This window comes from Penicillium verrucosum (genome assembly GCF_028828655.1).
Source record: "Penicillium verrucosum strain IBT 35672 chromosome Unknown utg000001l_segment0_segment0, whole genome shotgun sequence".
Taxonomy (NCBI): domain Eukaryota; kingdom Fungi; phylum Ascomycota; class Eurotiomycetes; order Eurotiales; family Aspergillaceae; genus Penicillium; species Penicillium verrucosum.
The window spans coordinates 8851744-8867976 of NW_026643210.1; the positions used below are offsets into that span (position 1 = coordinate 8851744).

At 50.4% G+C, this 16233-nt stretch overlaps 6 protein-coding genes across 6 annotated transcripts; 3 read left to right on the forward strand and 3 right to left on the reverse strand.

Annotated features, from left to right (window-relative positions):
- Positions 1-617: 617 nt before the first annotated feature.
- On the forward strand, positions 618-3789 carry N7516_003173 (ribosome biosynthesis protein KRE33; the record flags this gene model as incomplete). Its single annotated transcript, XM_057215893.1, has 2 exons — positions 618-3592; positions 3657-3789. The coding sequence occupies 2 exons, from the start codon at positions 618-620 to the stop codon at positions 3787-3789; spliced, it is 3108 nt and encodes a 1035-aa protein (XP_057077776.1).
- A 361-nt stretch (positions 3790-4150) lies between these two features.
- N7516_003174 (putative disulfide isomerase) lies at positions 4151-5794 on the reverse strand (the record flags this gene model as incomplete). Its single annotated transcript, XM_057215894.1, has 4 exons — positions 4151-4659; positions 4701-5494; positions 5579-5586; positions 5648-5794. 4 exons carry the CDS (start codon positions 5792-5794, stop codon positions 4151-4153), a joined length of 1458 nt encoding a protein of 485 aa, XP_057077777.1.
- Positions 5795-6129: 335 nt separating this feature from the next.
- On the forward strand, positions 6130-7568 carry N7516_003175 (F-box protein; the record flags this gene model as incomplete). Its single annotated transcript, XM_057215895.1, has 2 exons — positions 6130-7515; positions 7548-7568. The coding sequence occupies 2 exons, from the start codon at positions 6130-6132 to the stop codon at positions 7566-7568; spliced, it is 1407 nt and encodes a 468-aa protein (XP_057077778.1).
- A 1243-nt stretch (positions 7569-8811) lies between these two features.
- Positions 8812-10246, reverse strand: N7516_003176 (uncharacterized protein; the record flags this gene model as incomplete). The annotated part of the gene is made up of 2 exons (XM_057215896.1): positions 8812-10026; positions 10088-10246. The coding sequence occupies 2 exons, from the start codon at positions 10244-10246 to the stop codon at positions 8812-8814; spliced, it is 1374 nt and encodes a 457-aa protein (XP_057077779.1).
- Positions 10247-11196: 950 nt separating this feature from the next.
- N7516_003177 (F1F0 ATP synthase subunit gamma) lies at positions 11197-12340 on the reverse strand (the record flags this gene model as incomplete). The annotated part of the gene is made up of 4 exons (XM_057215897.1): positions 11197-11290; positions 11343-11511; positions 11570-12144; positions 12285-12340. 4 exons carry the CDS (start codon positions 12338-12340, stop codon positions 11197-11199), a joined length of 894 nt encoding a protein of 297 aa, XP_057077780.1.
- Positions 12341-12918: 578 nt separating this feature from the next.
- Positions 12919-16045, forward strand: N7516_003178 (DNA topoisomerase 1; the record flags this gene model as incomplete). Its single annotated transcript, XM_057215898.1, has 6 exons — positions 12919-12973; positions 13201-13427; positions 13517-15037; positions 15088-15330; positions 15396-15845; positions 15911-16045. The coding sequence occupies 6 exons, from the start codon at positions 12919-12921 to the stop codon at positions 16043-16045; spliced, it is 2631 nt and encodes an 876-aa protein (XP_057077781.1).
- Between the last annotated feature and the right edge of the window lie 188 nt (positions 16046-16233).

A 16233-nucleotide genomic window follows, 5' to 3' on the forward strand; every position in this document is an offset into this window, starting at 1 on the left:
TAGGCTAAACTCAAAGCAGCTGTTGGATTTCCTAATTTGGTCAGTCCACGTCACCCACAGTCATGTGATTTGATAAGGGTCCAAGCAGCGTCGATGATCTACCAATAAAGTGCAACCGCGGCTAGTCCGTTTCGAGTCTTCGACCTCAACATAGAGTGTCACACGTGACTTTATAGTTTTTTTTTGGCCAATCATATATAGTAGATAGGCCCACATACGCATACCCTCAATAAAAGACGTTGCAAGAGGAAAAGACTAAGGGGTCCTCTTTAATTAAGCTTGTCATCCTCAGCTCGAAGATCATGCTAACCTTCTACGTATATTTCTGATTGGCCACATGGCCTAAAGGACAAAGGGCTAATCTGTAGAGCTCATTATAACGCCGTTTTGGCCCAGAGATATACCGCCTACTTATTTAGGGTGACCCTGGCAATTTCAGTCACGTGATAAATATACTTATGTAATGTGGATAGAACCTTGGAAGGCAGGCACCGGGCGGTGTATTGCCCGGGCGGTGTCAGACAGCAGTATCATTTTTTTCTAACCGGCGGGAAGTTTTTTGGTCGCAAGACGAAGCTAAGTGTTTTTTTCCCAATCAACACTACTCCGGAATCGCCATGCCTCGCAAGGCGATTGACTCGCGGATCCCCGCTCTTATTCGAAATGGTGTGCAGGAGAAGAAGCGCAGCTTCTTTGTGGTTGTTGGTGACCATGCCAAGGATGTGATCGTGCACCTTCACTATATTATGTCCAGCGTGGACGTGAAGCAGAACAAGTCGGTACTATGGGCTTACAAGAAGGACCTCCTCGGCTTTACCAGTCACCAGAAGAAGCGCGAAATGAAGATCAAGAAGGAAGTCAAGCGTGGCATTCGCGAACCGAACCAGGAAGACCCATTCGAACTTTTCATCACCCTCAACCAGATCCGCTATGTCTACTACAAGGAAACCGAGAAGATTTTGGGTAACACCTACGGCATGTGTGTGTTGCAGGACTTCGAGGCCATGACTCCCAATTTGCTTGCACGAACCGTCGAGACCGTCGAGGGTGGAGGTTTGGTGATCCTGCTTTTGAAGAGCATGACCAGTCTGAAGCAGCTGTACACCATGTCCATGGATATTCACTCGCGATACCGAACAGAGGCCCACGATGATGTTGTAGCTCGTTTCAACGAGCGATTCATCCTGTCCCTCGGAAGCTGCGATTCGTGTCTGGTGGTCGACGACGAGCTGAACGTGTTGCCCATCTCCGGCGGCAAGACCGTGAAGCCCCTCCCCGCTCCCGAAACAACCGACGAGTCAGCGTTCGGCACAAAGAAGGAATTGAAGGAAATCAAGGAGAGTTTAGCCGACTCAAAGCCCGTGGGCCCTCTGCTCAGCTTGGCTCGCACCGTGGATCAAGCCAAGGCGCTCCTGACTTTTGTTGATGCTATCGCTGAAAAGACGCTGAAGAGCACTGTTACGCTGACTGCCGGTCGTGGACGAGGAAAGTCCGCCGCTCTCGGTGTCGCCATTGCCGCGGCTGTCGCTCACGGCTACAGCAACATCTTCATCACTTCTCCCAGCCCAGAGAACTTGAAGACACTCTTCGAGTTCATTTTCAAGGGTTTCGATGCACTTGGATACCTCGATCACGTTGACTACACCATCCTGCAGTCGACCAACCCCGACTTCAACAAGGCCGTTGTGCGTGTGAACATTCACCGCAACCACCGTCAAACCATCCAGTACATTCAGCCCCAGGATGCGCAAGTCTTGGGACAGGCAGAGCTTCTCGTTATCGACGAGGCTGCAGCTATCCCTCTGCCATTGGTGCGCAAGCTGATGGGACCTTACCTGGTGTTCATGTCCTCCACTATTAATGGATACGAAGGCACGGGCCGGTCCCTGTCTCTGAAGTTGATTCAGCAGCTGCGCGAACAATCCCGAAGCGGAGCCAAGACAGACGATACCGATGTCGCCGACCGCAGCACAGGCAAGTCAGCCAAGGGTGCCGACAAGAACCTCACCGGCCGAAATCTAAGGGAGATCACTCTCGCAGAGCCCATTAGATATGCCCCGGGTGATTCTGTTGAGAAGTGGCTGAACAAGGTCCTTTGCCTTGACGCAACTCTTCCCAAGTCGCATATGAACACACAAGGCTGCCCTCACCCCTCGCAGTGCCAGCTTCTTCAGGTCAACCGTGATACCCTGTTCTCCTTCCACCCTGTTTCCGAGAAGTTCTTGCAGCAGATGATGGCGCTCTATGTCGCCAGTCACTACAAGAACACACCCAACGACCTTCAGCTTATGAGTGATGCTCCCGCTCATCAACTCTATGTCCTTGTCCCGCCTATTGATGAGGGAGCCACCAAGCTTCCCGAGCCACTTTGCGTCATTCAGGTCGCCCTTGAAGGTCGCATCAGTCGCCAGAGTGTGCTCAACAGTTTGAGCCGTGGTCAGCGCGCAGGTGGTGATCTCATCCCGTGGTTGGTCAGCCAGCAGTTCCAGGATGAGAACTTCGCCAGTCTCTCCGGTGCTCGTGTTGTCCGTATCGCAACCAACCCCGAATATGTGGGTATGGGATACGGTTCCCGGGCCATGGAGCTTCTGGTCGACTTCTTCGAGGGCAAGTTCACCAACTTGGAGGAGGAGAACACTGCTGCCGAAGAGCATATGGTCCGTGTTACGGACGAAGAGCTCGCCGGTTCAAGCCTCTTGGATGACAACGTCCACGTCCGAGACATTCGCTCCATGCCCCCGCTGTTCGGCAAGCTGACGGAACGTCGCCCTGATGTCCTCGACTACCTCGGTGTCAGCTATGGTCTCACCCCATCCCTCCACAAGTTCTGGAAGCGCGGTTCTTTTGTCCCCGTGTATCTGCGTCAGACTCCCAACGAACTCACCGGAGAGCACTCCTGCGTGATGGTTCGCACCCTCTCCACCGGAGAGACTGACGACGCCTGGCTGAGCGCCTACGCACGCGATTTCCACAAGCGATTCCTCGCGCTGATGTCCTACCAATTCGGACAGTTCCCGTCCGTCCTCTCCCTCAGCATCTGCGAGTCTGCCAACTCTGGTGCCAAGAAGGACCCGAAGTTCAAGCCGCACATGCTGCAGAAGTCCGACCTTGATGCCGCTTTCTCGCCCTTCGATCTCAAGCGTCTGGACAGCTACGCCAACAACCTCTTGGATTACCACGTCATCCTGGATCTGGTTCCCGCTCTTTCCGACTACTACTTTGCCAACCGTCTCGATGGCAAGGTCAGTCTCTCCGGCGTGCAGCAATCCATCCTCCTCGCCATCGGCCTGCAGCACAAGAGCCTTGACGACCTCGAGAAGGAGCTGAACCTCCCCTCCTCCCAGCTCCTCGCCATGTTCCTCAAGATCGTCCGCAAGATCTCCACCCACTTCCGGAATCTCATCGAGAGCGATATCGAGAAATCTCTGCCCGCACAGAAGGTCCGTATCGAGACCTCTGCCGCTCACGACGACGAGCCCGAAGTCAACCTCCAGCCCTTGCCCATCAGCCTCGAGGATGAGCTCCGTGAAGGAGGCAAGCAGATCGATGAGGAGATGCTCGCCAAGCAGCGTGCTCTGGCCGCATCCAACCCGTAAGTTCTTCAGTCACGTTTTTTCTGTCCATCGAAACAACAATAACTGATTTCCAGCCCGCAGTGATGGTCCTGACAACTCCAAGTCTTCCAAGCGCAAGAAGGCCGAGACTGCGCGCGACATCTATGACAAGGAGATTGACTCGAAGAGACAAAAGATGATCAAGAAGGGCACCGAGGGCCGTAAAAAGCGCTGAATGATTTAGGGTCTGGACAGTTTTCTTTCTGCATTAATGTACGGTGTTCGGTTTCTTGGGTCTTAAAAAGACTTGCTTGTGTCTAGTATTCGTCTGTATTCTTCAAGGTTCATGTTTCCACAGGATATCCGTCTCTTGTACATAGATATGAATCATGTGTTTATTATGTCTACAACAGATCGATCTGTAGAGATAGATGTGGGAATAGGATAACCCCTAACGACTTGATACATTCCAAGGTTGGGTACATAAGCTTATGCGATTCGCTTTCAAAACTAGAAGAAAAAAATGAAGACTAGATAGAGGTCACCAAGCTAGGATCAACTAGCGTCGACCTCATTCCAAGGACCTAAAATGAAAATCACAACTCATCATGCTCCACAGCCTGTTCCTCAGCCTCGACTTCAACCTCGACCGTCTCAGCTTCGGTTTCAACCTCAGCTTCCGCCTCAGGCTTAATCTCGGCCTCGAGTTCAGCTTCAGCTTCAGGTTCAGGTTCAGCCTCAGCCTCAGCCTCAACAGCGGCAACAACACCCTCAGGCAACTTCTGCTTAGCACCCTCACCCAACCGAATCCCATCAACCCAAGACTCAACAGCAACAGCTCCAAAGTCCGCATCAGCACCGCTGAAGCGACGCCACCAACCGCGACGCGCATTCAACGCGATAATCTCAACGGTCTGGCCATCGCCCAATTCCAATGCCTCACGTAGAGTCTGGGACCCGGTGTTGATAGCAGGGACAGCATACAGTGGGAAGAGATGAGTTCCACGCTGGGCGTGCTTGTGACCGATCTCAGCGACGCTTGCGAGTGCCTCGGTAGCAGATGCTGGAAGCGCGGCGTCGGGCTCGCTCGCCTCGGGGAGGATGACTAGCACACAGGTGCCGGACTTCGGTGCGAGACAAGCTGACTGGAGGGATTCGGGGGTGGAGAGGGTCGGGATTGGGGGGCGGAAATGGGGACCTGAACAGGCTTATCGGAAGGGTCTGTTTCGTCCTGGTCCTGGGAGGCGGTGGGCTTGAGGTCTTCGGCGTCGTCGACAACGGTAGGCTTAGAAGCGGGCTTGGACTTTGGTTTCGGCTTGGGCTTGGAGTTGGAGGTGGAACGGGGTGACGCGTCTGGGTTTGGGGTCGCCGCTTGGCTCAGGAACTCGGTGATGGGCTTTTTCTTCAGCTCGCCGGCGTAGATTTTCGGCTCGGCGTCGGCACCGGGAATGAGGACAAGGGCCGGCAACTCGGTCACGCCGTACTTCTTCACGGAGACGGTTTCTTTGTTCCGTACTTGGGCGATGTCAATTGCGTCGAGGAAGTCAATTGCCAGGGCGCGGATCAGCGCGCCAGTTGTGCCCTTCTCTGTGAAGAGGATAGCCTTGGGCCGGTCCCCGTTTTGTCCAAGCCATTTGTCCAGGTCCTTGTCCGTTGCGCGCTTTACGTGGTTGGGGATGTGATCGACGACTGCATCGACGATGCCTTTGGCGCTTCGCGCGCCTTGGTAATCCTCGACGCGGGGCTTTCCGGGCTTTTTGGAGGGTGTCACGATTTTCAGGGTCGGGAAGCCTTGGACACCCATCTGTCCGCAGAAGGGTTTATTTTCGTCATCGTCGCAGTTGATTGCGGCGACTTTCGCGAGTCCGTCGAGGCTTTTCGCGGCTTTTTCAAAGGCAGGTTTGAGGTTCTTGCAATGACCGCACCAGGGCGCGTAGAATCTAAGTGACAAATGTGAGTGAAGGTCAGAGGGGGAAAGGTAGATAGCTAGAGTAGCTAGATAGCTATGGTGCGGGATAGCTTACTCGACGATCTATTGGAGTAGCCAACCATTAGCTGATTGCCACACATTTAAGAAAACGAAGGGTACTCACCGAGGTATGATTCGAATTGGCGATGAGTGACTTGTAGGTTTGGGGATTCAACTGGATCACCGGCGAATTCTTGGTGTATAGTCCATCGGCATTAACAGGTAGTGCCGCAAGGAGCGACACGAGCAAAAGACTGACACTGTGCAGCATGGTTAAAGGGGAATGTCAAGACAGAGATGAGATTCAGCAAAGAAGCCAAAGAGAAATAAAGAAAAGAGAGATGGTCGGAAACATCACGCAAGGTGTCCTGAAGCTCTTGGCGTGCGGATGGTACCAGGTGGCTACGACTATACTGTTTTGAGGTAAGGAAATATACAAACATTATATTTAAGAAGGCATCAAATATCTATACATAATATACATATATGCACATTTATATGTCTTTTGTAATTGATATGATCATTGTTAGTATCTTCTATCAACATCCTACAAACTTGTCTCCAAAGATTTCGTCCTTTTTCCTCTTTGATACACACAACCTAGCAATGGCCAGCTCAAAACAGAGCCATGATGTGGTCCTTCTACCTGGTGAACTCTTCTGGATGATTCTAGCCTACTTAGAACCAAACGAATTAGTCCGATGTCGCCGTGTCTCGCGTGCCTGGAACGAAGCCTTTAGCAACCCGACCATCCTACTCCCACTCCTAAAGAAACATTTTCCATGGACACAAGAAGCCAAAAGCTTAGGCTCAGAAACGTTATCTGAAGATCAAGACCAGGGTCGTCATCTTTTCGATCAGGTTGCTTCACGATACGATCACCTAAAACGAGGCAAACCCCGCTCTATCCAGAAGTACCGCCTCTGCGATGACTTTGGCAGCGCTGGAGACCGGGAATGGTATCAGGTACAGCCATGGGAGTCACACTCCAGTCATATGAGGCGCTTTATTGACCGACAATTCTCTGAAGCTTTATGGACTTTCGAGGATGGGTTGCTAGTCTACCCCAGCGCCGATCATCAGTTTCTCGTGCTCATGGACTTGGAAACGGACCGGCAGTTCATGGTGCCATTTATTATTTGTGGCAAGGTCGTTCGCCGAGTGCGTCTGCAGAAAAGCTTACTTGTCATTGAGTGGGCTGAACCGAAGGCCTTTCACTGGTTGAATGATAGTGATGGCGTGCATCGTCACTTCGCATCCTCTTTTGATTTAACGAGAAGCGAGGATCAGGGCTGGAACGTTGTCCCGCGCAATGAATGGAAGATTATGTTTTTGGGACATCCGTTGAGCGAGCGAGATCGTTTCTTCTCCTCTCATAGCAATACTCACTATGTGATCTATATATGGCAGCCAAATCGCAGCTTGTACACCGCTGACGAGGACGCCCCCATCGAGTCTTTGTTTGTCTGGGACATATCGAAACCATCATCATATCGACCTTCATTGGATCCCACAGGACGACTGAGAGATGACTCCCCTGATAACTCTCCTTCAATCGTGGCGCGATTCGGATTCCGAGACCTGGAGTTCTTCGACATCCGACAGCGAGGATGTCCCAGCATTCAGCGATTGGAGATCACGGATGATTCCCAGGCGGTCGAAATTACAGAAAACGTTTGCATTCGGCCGGAAGACCAACCACCCGAGCCATTTGGGCTTCCTCGGCCCATTACTACGAGCATTCCTCTGGTTGGAAATGGGCCTCATTGGCGCCGGGACTTCCAGGGGATTCTACCGCCTTACCGTGGGAACTGCAGTATGCAGGCAGAGAGCATGAAGTCCGATGGGCTCATCATGACAGATCCTTGGTTTGGTGTCATTTCTCAAGTGACTGTACGCGAGACTGATCTTGGCTTTTGTCTTCACTTTGATCCTTGGACGTGGATCCAGGATCAGATTGTCTATTTGACCATCCAGACACCTCGCTCGAACGTCACTTGTGAGAATTGGGATTTTGTCGGCAGGGGGAAGCTCGCTGGTTGTGAGAGATATCTGGTGGGCGAGAATTGCAATCGAGAGCTAGTGATTTACCGGTTTGATAGATGAATTCAAAATGAATAACCCTCTATCCTTAACAACGTAAGGACTCTACAAATCCTGTACATTTGGGTAAAGGTGATATATAAGGGACGTTATATATAAGAACATGGCAGAAATCTGGCTGTACGACAAGGTATAGTAAGTACATATGTAAGCATGAAAGATATATATGACTCTAGCTAAAAATGACGAAGTCCGCTCTTTTTCCAATCTGCGCGGACAAGCCGACTGTATTTCCACTATATATGATATCATGGTATTCAGTGCCCTGCGCATTCAGTCCGCCCAGACATGGACTCACGGCCATCTTGCTCCTTTTTTCGGTAAGCAAAATGTGAATCTTGGGTTTGAATGGACACACATGTACGCGAGCTCGAGGTTGAACAAAGCACCCACCTGGACACCTACTTGGTCAAGCTTGAGTTCATCCAAAAGCGGACCCATGAATCGCAACCTGGAGTTTTCCACAAAGATAATCAGCGCCTTGCTGCTGATACGCCAGGTTATTGTGGATTTCATCCAGGCATACGACTAGACCTCAAGAAAACCCACAAAGCCCACAGCCCAACCCAAGCCAACCCAACCCACCGAATGGGCTGAGTTTGGGGCCCATGCTTCGGGTCCATCGGTAGGCAATGGGCACGGAATGAAAGTCCACGGAGCTAATGGGGGCTCATAATGGGCTGTAGGTTGGGCTTGGGCCCATCTGTGGGCTATCTTGAGGTCTAGCCACAACGGCACCCGGGAGACAAATCAATCATAAACGTTATTCGAGGACTAAGAAGTGGCTGAGAAGTACTGTCTATTGTTCGTTTCGGTTGAATCAAGCACAAAGAGGAAAACCCGTCTCGTAGAAGGAGAACATAGGGTAGAATTAGAAGTCGAGATGATTTCGAAGTGAACTCGAAGCAAATGTACTGGCGAATCAGATATCTGTGCGTGAGAAGGAAGTGGTCTCTTGACCCAGATTCATTAAATTCAATAGAACGACTGTTGCGGTTGGAAATCATGTTCTTACTTTGAAAGTTCAACAACAAAAAAAAAAAAAGATCGAAAAGGCCTCCGAGGTATTCTCCTCCGTTTTGCTGACCACATCAGAGAATCCGGACCGAAGGAAAACCAGAGCGAACAAACAAAAGAAAAAAAGAAACAAAAGCAGATCAGAAAACACACGGGATCCAACACGGATCAATGTTCCTGCATAACAGGCCCCGAGAGATAGTCACGACCATCATCGAACTTACATCTGACACAGGCCTTCAGACCACAGCCAGGACAGATGAGGGTGAAAGAGGGCATCCACAAGTTGCAAACATCGCACACGGGACGGCAGAAATTCTTGTACCATAGCCCAAGGTGGGAGCAAAGCTTAGAATCATTTCGAGCTGTAATTGGCGAGGCATTCGGGACTGAAAGACGAACATCTTCCAACCAGCCACAGTAGGTCTCCAGCATAAGGCCGTTGAGCTCACCGCCGAGGTCATTGAGGGTGTAGCGTCCATTGGGATCGGCGAGCTTTTGCTTGAGGAATGAGACGAGAGGGAGCAATGAATCATGACCCACCATGTAGGAGTCGATGAGTTTGTCAGCATCAGATTTGGAATCAACACTGGTGGATTCGTCATCCTCAACGGTGGCAGACTTAGTATTCGAGTGATTGTTGGCTGGATGGGTGTAGTCGGTGGAATTACTACTTGCTGAGAAGTCAAAGGACGAAGCGTCGCTAGCAGTAGACCGAGGACTTGAAGCGCAATCCGAGTGAACTGGGCCCTCTGAATCAGAACGGAACCTTTTGGCATATTCGTAGGAAAATTCGTCAAATGTGTCAGCTGGGTTGCAGGTCTTGATATGCTCTTTAGGCAGGATATGCACGAAATCATCCAGTTCGCCCAAAAAGACTTCTCCGACAAGATGGTCAAACAAATGGGCATATTTGGCGTTTTCGTTTCGGTCATTTGCCATTTCTTCTAGGTCACGCTTCGTTCGAGCTCGCATGCTTTCCTTGCGGAACTCTGCTCGTGCCTTCTGCACTTCTGGATCAATCCCAGCCCACTCCTTCTCCCACTGGACATTTTCTGCTTTGAATTGCGCTCGTTTGGCCCTGGATTCGGCGGACTCCGGGTCCATGTGCACACTTGTTCCATAACTGTAGTAGTAGCTAAAGGTGTGCTGGCGTTGATGTCTCGGGCCGTATCTAGGTGTTGATTCTGTAAATAGGCCCGGCCAGTGGAAGAAATCATATCCATGACGTTCTCGCTTTGAGGGACGAGTGTGGTTGCGCTTGTAGGCCCCAGCTGATATGTCATCGTCGGGATCTAGTTGTCTCTTGGCCTTCTGTTTCAGGGCCTCATCAAGCAGGCGCCGACGGTCTTTGTCACGGAGAACTTCAACAGCATCTTGGATCTGTTTTCAACGGCTTGTTAGTGATGTTCAGCAACTCTATTTCCTGGTGTTGTAAACGTACTTTTCTGAATCGGTCAGTGGCTGCGGGGGAATTTCCAGCCTTGTCTGGATGGAGTTTCAAGGCAAGGCGTTTGTAGGCAAGGTTGATGTCAGCGAGTTTGGAATCTCGGTCAACGCCTAGGATGGCGTAGGCATCCATCGCCATATTGGCGGTCGACATGTTTGCCGTCACACAAGTCTGGAAAATGTGATTGATATGTCAGTATTCTGTTATATGTGGGTGTTGACTTGGAGATAAATATTCGTTGCTGGTCTTTGAATTGGCAAATGGAACGAGGGAGACCGAGAGAGAGCAATGTGAGATCAATATGAAGGCACGTAGGTAATCAGAGCATATATCCAGCCGGTGAGGAAGGTGTGGGATGGCGACGATATCAGAACTTACCGCACAAATGTAGAGAATTCGGTTGGAAAGACGGGCAATTGTAGAGGCCCAAGAAAAGAAGATAGAACTGGAGAGTATGAGATTGGAGGAGAGATTGAGAATAGAAAAAACAAGAGTATGAGCAGCAGAGAAAGATGAACAAGAGTGTGAAATGAAGAACAAAGACGCAGAAAGAAGCTTCAGTAGGAGTTTCAAGAACAGCAGGAGCGAGGAAGAGACTACGGAGAAGGAAAGGAGGAAGAGAGAGAGGAAGAGAAGAAGAGAAGAACTGGGTATTAAGTATGACGATGAGGAAATCCTATTGTAGATAATGCTATTGTAAACCGAATCCCATTGACAAAGAATCAGATTCCATTGAGAAAAAGAAAATAAGCTATAAAAGGCATAGTCGAATGATCACATGGGATGGGGGAGAAATCAAACAAAGAAGATGAAACAAAGAAGATGACTGTTTTAGTACTAGTAGTCGAGAAGTCTTCAGGGTTAGGGTTATTATATACCCAGGTGATTCCCATCCAAGTCTCAAGATCCCATTGAATAGTAGAACTCATCCAACTTGTCTGTCAAATGACCTAGATTGGGCCTAGATTGGAGCTATACACAAGGGGGAAGTCTCGTACATATGAAATGAAAATGGATTGACTCTGATTTTACACAAGCTGAAGGTCGATCTAAATATGAACAAGTCTACACTAAAGCCGACTTGGTCCCGTAGAAGAAAGCTTCTACATATCCGCACTGGCGGTGGCACCGGTGATAATCTCAACCAGCTCGCCGGTAATGGTGGCCTGGCGCTGACGGTTGTACAAGATCTGGAACCTAGAGGGCTGTTAGAGACGAATCTTGAAAACATTGGGAAGTAAAAACATACTTGTTGATCATCTCACCAGCGTTCTTGGAGGCGTTCTCCATGGCGTTGCGACGAGCGGAGATCTCACAGGCGTGACCCTCAGCCATGGCCCAGAAGAGGTTGTTGGCAAGAGCGTACTCGCGGAGGCCGGTCAGAACCTCATCGTCAACCTCGTAAGAGGAGATGTTGGCTAAATTTTTTATGTTAGTTGAAACTCAACGAACTGCTTGGGCATAACAAAATCTCACCAGACTGGGTGATAGCCTCCTCGGAGTAGGCCTCAATGGTGACGGGCTCGTAGCTCTGAGCGTTGACGAAAGAGTTGTAGACGATGCGAACGCTAGCGTAATCCTCGGGCAGGAGAGCGATCTGGTCGGCAATGGCCTGGGCATCGGCAAAGGTGGGAATGTCCTTGCAGACGTTGGCGAAGCTCAGGACGATGTTCTCGGGAACGGCACGGGACAGCGAAGCCTTGGCCTTCTCACCGAGAATAGCAACGTCGGCGTTGGGGTTCTCGGCCAAGATACGGCGGGCGGCCTTGCTCAGACCGGAGTGGATACCACCGCAAAGACCCTTGTCGGAGCTGGCAATAACCAGAAGAACCTTCTTGTCCTCCAGAGGCTTGGTCTCGGCCTGCTCGAAAACGGTGTTGGAAGTCTTACCATAGACGCGGGATTCGTCCATGGCCTTCTGAGCGCGAGTGAGACGAGTGGACGCAACAATCTTCATGGTGTTGGTGATCTTCTCGATGTTCTTGATGGACTTGAGACGACCCTCAATCTCACGCAGAGTCGCGAAGGTGGCGGCATTGGCGGGGGCAGGGCTTGATTTCGCGGTCAGCAATTGTCGTTCTCGTCTCCTCTAACATCCAGCATATCTTCCAATTTCTATTATGTTGAGGTGGTTGCGTCGGAGTACGTCGGGTGGAAGGACTTTGGCACGAGGTATCGGATGAAGACTTACCGAGCGACGGCGGCACCACCAGCCCGCAGGGCCGGGCGGACGGCACGGGAGAACATTATGAGAAAGATTTAAAGAAGAAATTGGACGAGCAGATAGTGACTGCGGAGAGGAGGGGAGTGACGAAGGTTAGACGGGGATGCCTCGCTGGTCGGGAAGGAAGTTGAGAACCAGGGAGGTTCTGTCTCCGTGCTGCCGCTAAACCAAAAGGGGTAAGCATCTACGGTGCGCCATTCCGACTTCCACCGCAGTGTAATGCCTCAGGCATTCAAGTATTTACATAACTCACTTGGCGCCTCAGGCATACCTTGTAGTCTCTCAGGGCCTCTTTTCCCATTACATTCCTCCATTCCAAGTCTCCCCCAACCTTTTTCTCTCTTTCCTCTCGTCTTTTCTCTCCTCTCGTCTCTGTTCCTCCGGATTTATCCGCAACATCCCTTCTATGCATGTATCATTGATGCAGCATATCTTATAACCATATTCTTACTCTTCATTGGTCAGAATTTCTTTACTTTCCTCCTTCTACCAGGCGGCTCAGTTTGCCCGACTCGGCGCACGAGGACGCCTACCCTTACCAAAACAACGATTTCTCTCATTTTACCCTCGTCTCCCTTTTGCTAGTCCAAGGACTACCGCCATGAGCTCCTCGGAGGATGACGCACCCCTCATGCGCGCCAATGGACGTGCTAAAGGTGCGTTCCTCGGGTGATTCGGCTGTCATTACACACCTCTACAATTTGTCGCGAACCTTGGCTTTCCTTGCACTTGATCTTCCCATTTCTATGTCTCCTTAATCTCTACACAATTATAATTTTCCTATCCAGTGCTCGATCTTACATCTCGCGATTTGACGTCACTTCCCTCACACTTCCAACATTAACTCGAACAACAATCTAACATAGCGCTTCTACACTTCTAGTTTCCCCAAAGTCTCCCGACGTCGTCAAGATGGCGGATTCTAGCCCCGCCACGAACGGCCATGTTGATCCTGGAATATCCATTCGATTCGGTCCTGTGGAAGACAAGGATGTGAAGATGGAAGATGGAGAAGACGCGCTGGGTGCCGGTAAGCGCAAATCTCGGACCAGTGTGGGCGAAAGGAAGTCCTACGCCGAAGCAGAAAGTAGCGAAGAAGATGAGCCTTTGGTACGCCTACCCCCATCGCGGGATGACCCTTGTTATTCCCAGTGCGGCCATACTGTCGCTTTCGGTTGAAGCGTCTGACCATTCGACAGAGCAAACGCCGGCGTACATCTGTGAAACATGAAGATCCCGAGACCGATGACGATGTGCCCTTGGCACGCAACGGACGCAAACTTCCCAAGGCCGCCGAAACATCTATCGGGGATGAGTCTGATTCCGACGTTCCTATTGAACGGAAGCTTGCCGCACAAAAGAAGAAGATTGAACAAACGGTGGAGAAGGTGGCTAAACCTACGCGCAAATCTGCTGCGCCAAAGAAAGAGGCTAAGCCTGCAGCGGCCAAGAAACAGGCAAACGGCGTCAAGAAGGAGCCGGCCACCAGCAAAGCTGCTCCCAAGAAGGTGAAGGCTGAACCTGCCTCGGCCAAAAAGGGCAAAGCCATCGTGAAGGCAGAAAGTCAGGATGCCGAAGAAAAAGAAGAGGACGAAGAGGATGAGTACCGCTGGTGGGAAGACCATAGCAAGGGCGATGGAACCATCAAGTGGACGACTCTAGAACACAATGGCGTGGTGTTCCCTCCCGAATACGAACTGCTGCCTAAGAATGTCAAGATGAAATATGACGGTGTTCCGGTCACTCTTGAACCTGAAGCCGAAGAGGTTGCTAGCTTCTTCGGCACCATGCTCAACTCAAAGCACAACGTCGAAAATCCTGTGTTCCAAAAGAACTTCTTCGGTGACTTCAAAGAGGTGATCAAGAAGACCGGTGGGGCGAAGGACCCCAAGGGCAATAAGATCGACATCAAGGAGTTCGCAAAGTGCGACTTCAAGTCTATCTTTGATTTCTACGATGCTCAACGCGAAGAAAAGAGACACCTGCCACCAGCAGAGAAGAAGGCTGCTAAGGCCTTAAAAGATGAACAAGAAGCCCCCTACCAGTTCTGTGTGTGGGATGGCCGCAAGCAGAAGGTAGGCAACTTCCGTGTTGAACCGCCTTCTCTGTTCCGTGGCCGCGGTGAGCACCCAAAGACCGGACGTGTCAAGACCCGTGTGCAGCCCGAGCAAATCACGATCAATATCGGAAAAGATGCGAAGGTCCCACCGCCACCCGCCGGTCACAAGTGGAAGGAGGTGAAGCACGATCAGGAAGGCACCTGGCTTGCCATGTGGCAGGAAAATATCAATGGCAACTACAAGTACGTCATGTTAGCCGCCAACTCCGATGTCAAGGGACAAAGTGATTTCAAGAAATTCGAGAAAGCCCGTGAACTCAAGAACCACATTGAGAAAATCCGCAAGGATTACCAGAAGAATCTCAAACATGACATGATGGTGGAACGGCAGAAGGCCACGGCAGTCTATCTCATTGATCAGTTTGCCCTGCGTGCCGGAAATGAGAAAGGTGAGGACGAGGCCGAAACCGTCGGTTGCTGTTCTCTGAAGTATGAGAATGTTACGCTGAAGCCTCCCAACACTGTCGTCTTCGATTTCTTGGGTAAGGATAGTATTCGGTTCTACGATGAAGTACAGGTCGATCTGCAAGTCTTCAAGAATCTGAAGATCTTCAAAAAGGCACCCAAGAAGAACGGCGATGAAATTTTCGACCGCCTTACGGTATGTCCTCCTTTTTTCTTGCAATCTTGACTCTCACTGACAAATAAAAGACTTCTGCCCTCAACAAGCATCTTGCCAACTACATGCAAGGTCTAACCGCCAAGGTTTTCCGTACCTACAACGCGTCTTATACCATGGGCTGTGTTCTCAACGAGATGAATGCCACCGGTGGTACCATCGCCGAAAAGGTGAAAGCATACAACGATGCCAACCGTAAGGTTGCCATCTTGTGTAACCACAAGCGTACTGTCACTGCTGGCCATGCCAATGCAATGGAAAAGATGAGCGAACGGGTGAGTTTTCTCTATTCCGCCCTCATGGCGAGAGGCACAATGCTAATATATGTTTGGCGACGCAGATCAAGGGCCTCCGATACCAGAAGTGGCGGTTGAAGCAGCAAATGCTTGACTTGGACCCAACTCTGAAGAAGAAGAAGGGTGCCGCATTCTTCGAAATAGATGAGGATCTTGACAAAGAATGGATCGAAGAACACCAGGCCTTTTTGATCGAGGAGCAGAGAACCAAAATCTCCAAGAAGTTCGAGAAGGACAATGAAAAGCGCGTTGCTGATGGCGAGAAGGAAATGAAGGCTTCCGAGCTCGAGGAGCGTCTGCAGGTCGTGAAGGAGATGGAGAAGAAGTTCAAGAAGGAGAACAAAACCGGAAAGGTCGAGGTTGAAGCCAGAGGCGCAACGGTTGAAAAGCTTGAGGGTTCCATCACCAAGATCGATCAGCGGGTCGAAACGATGTCCGTCCAGGCTCAGGACAAGGAAGACAACAAGGAGGTTGCCCTAGGTACCTCGAAGATCGTGAGTTTTTTCCCCGTCTCATTCCTACAATGTCACCAGCTAATTATGCTAATTATTCTCATTAGAACTACATTGATCCTAGACTCACGGTTGTCTTTAGCAAGAAGTATGATGTCCCCATTGAAAAGTTCTTCTCTAAGGCGCTGCGTGAGAAGTTTGAATGGGCCATCAAGTCTGTTGAGGAGGACTGGGAATTTTAATTCACCACCCATCCCCTTGATTACTTGCTTGCCATCCTTGTCTTTTGTGCACATTACTTTCTTCGTCTATATTTTCGGTTTCGCTCAGTCTGCCTTGGCAAGACGAGGTTACTTTCTTTTGTTTGTTTGTCAAATGATTCTTTCAGATCTGCCCATTGATCTATTTGGATCCCTCATTGCATTCGCGT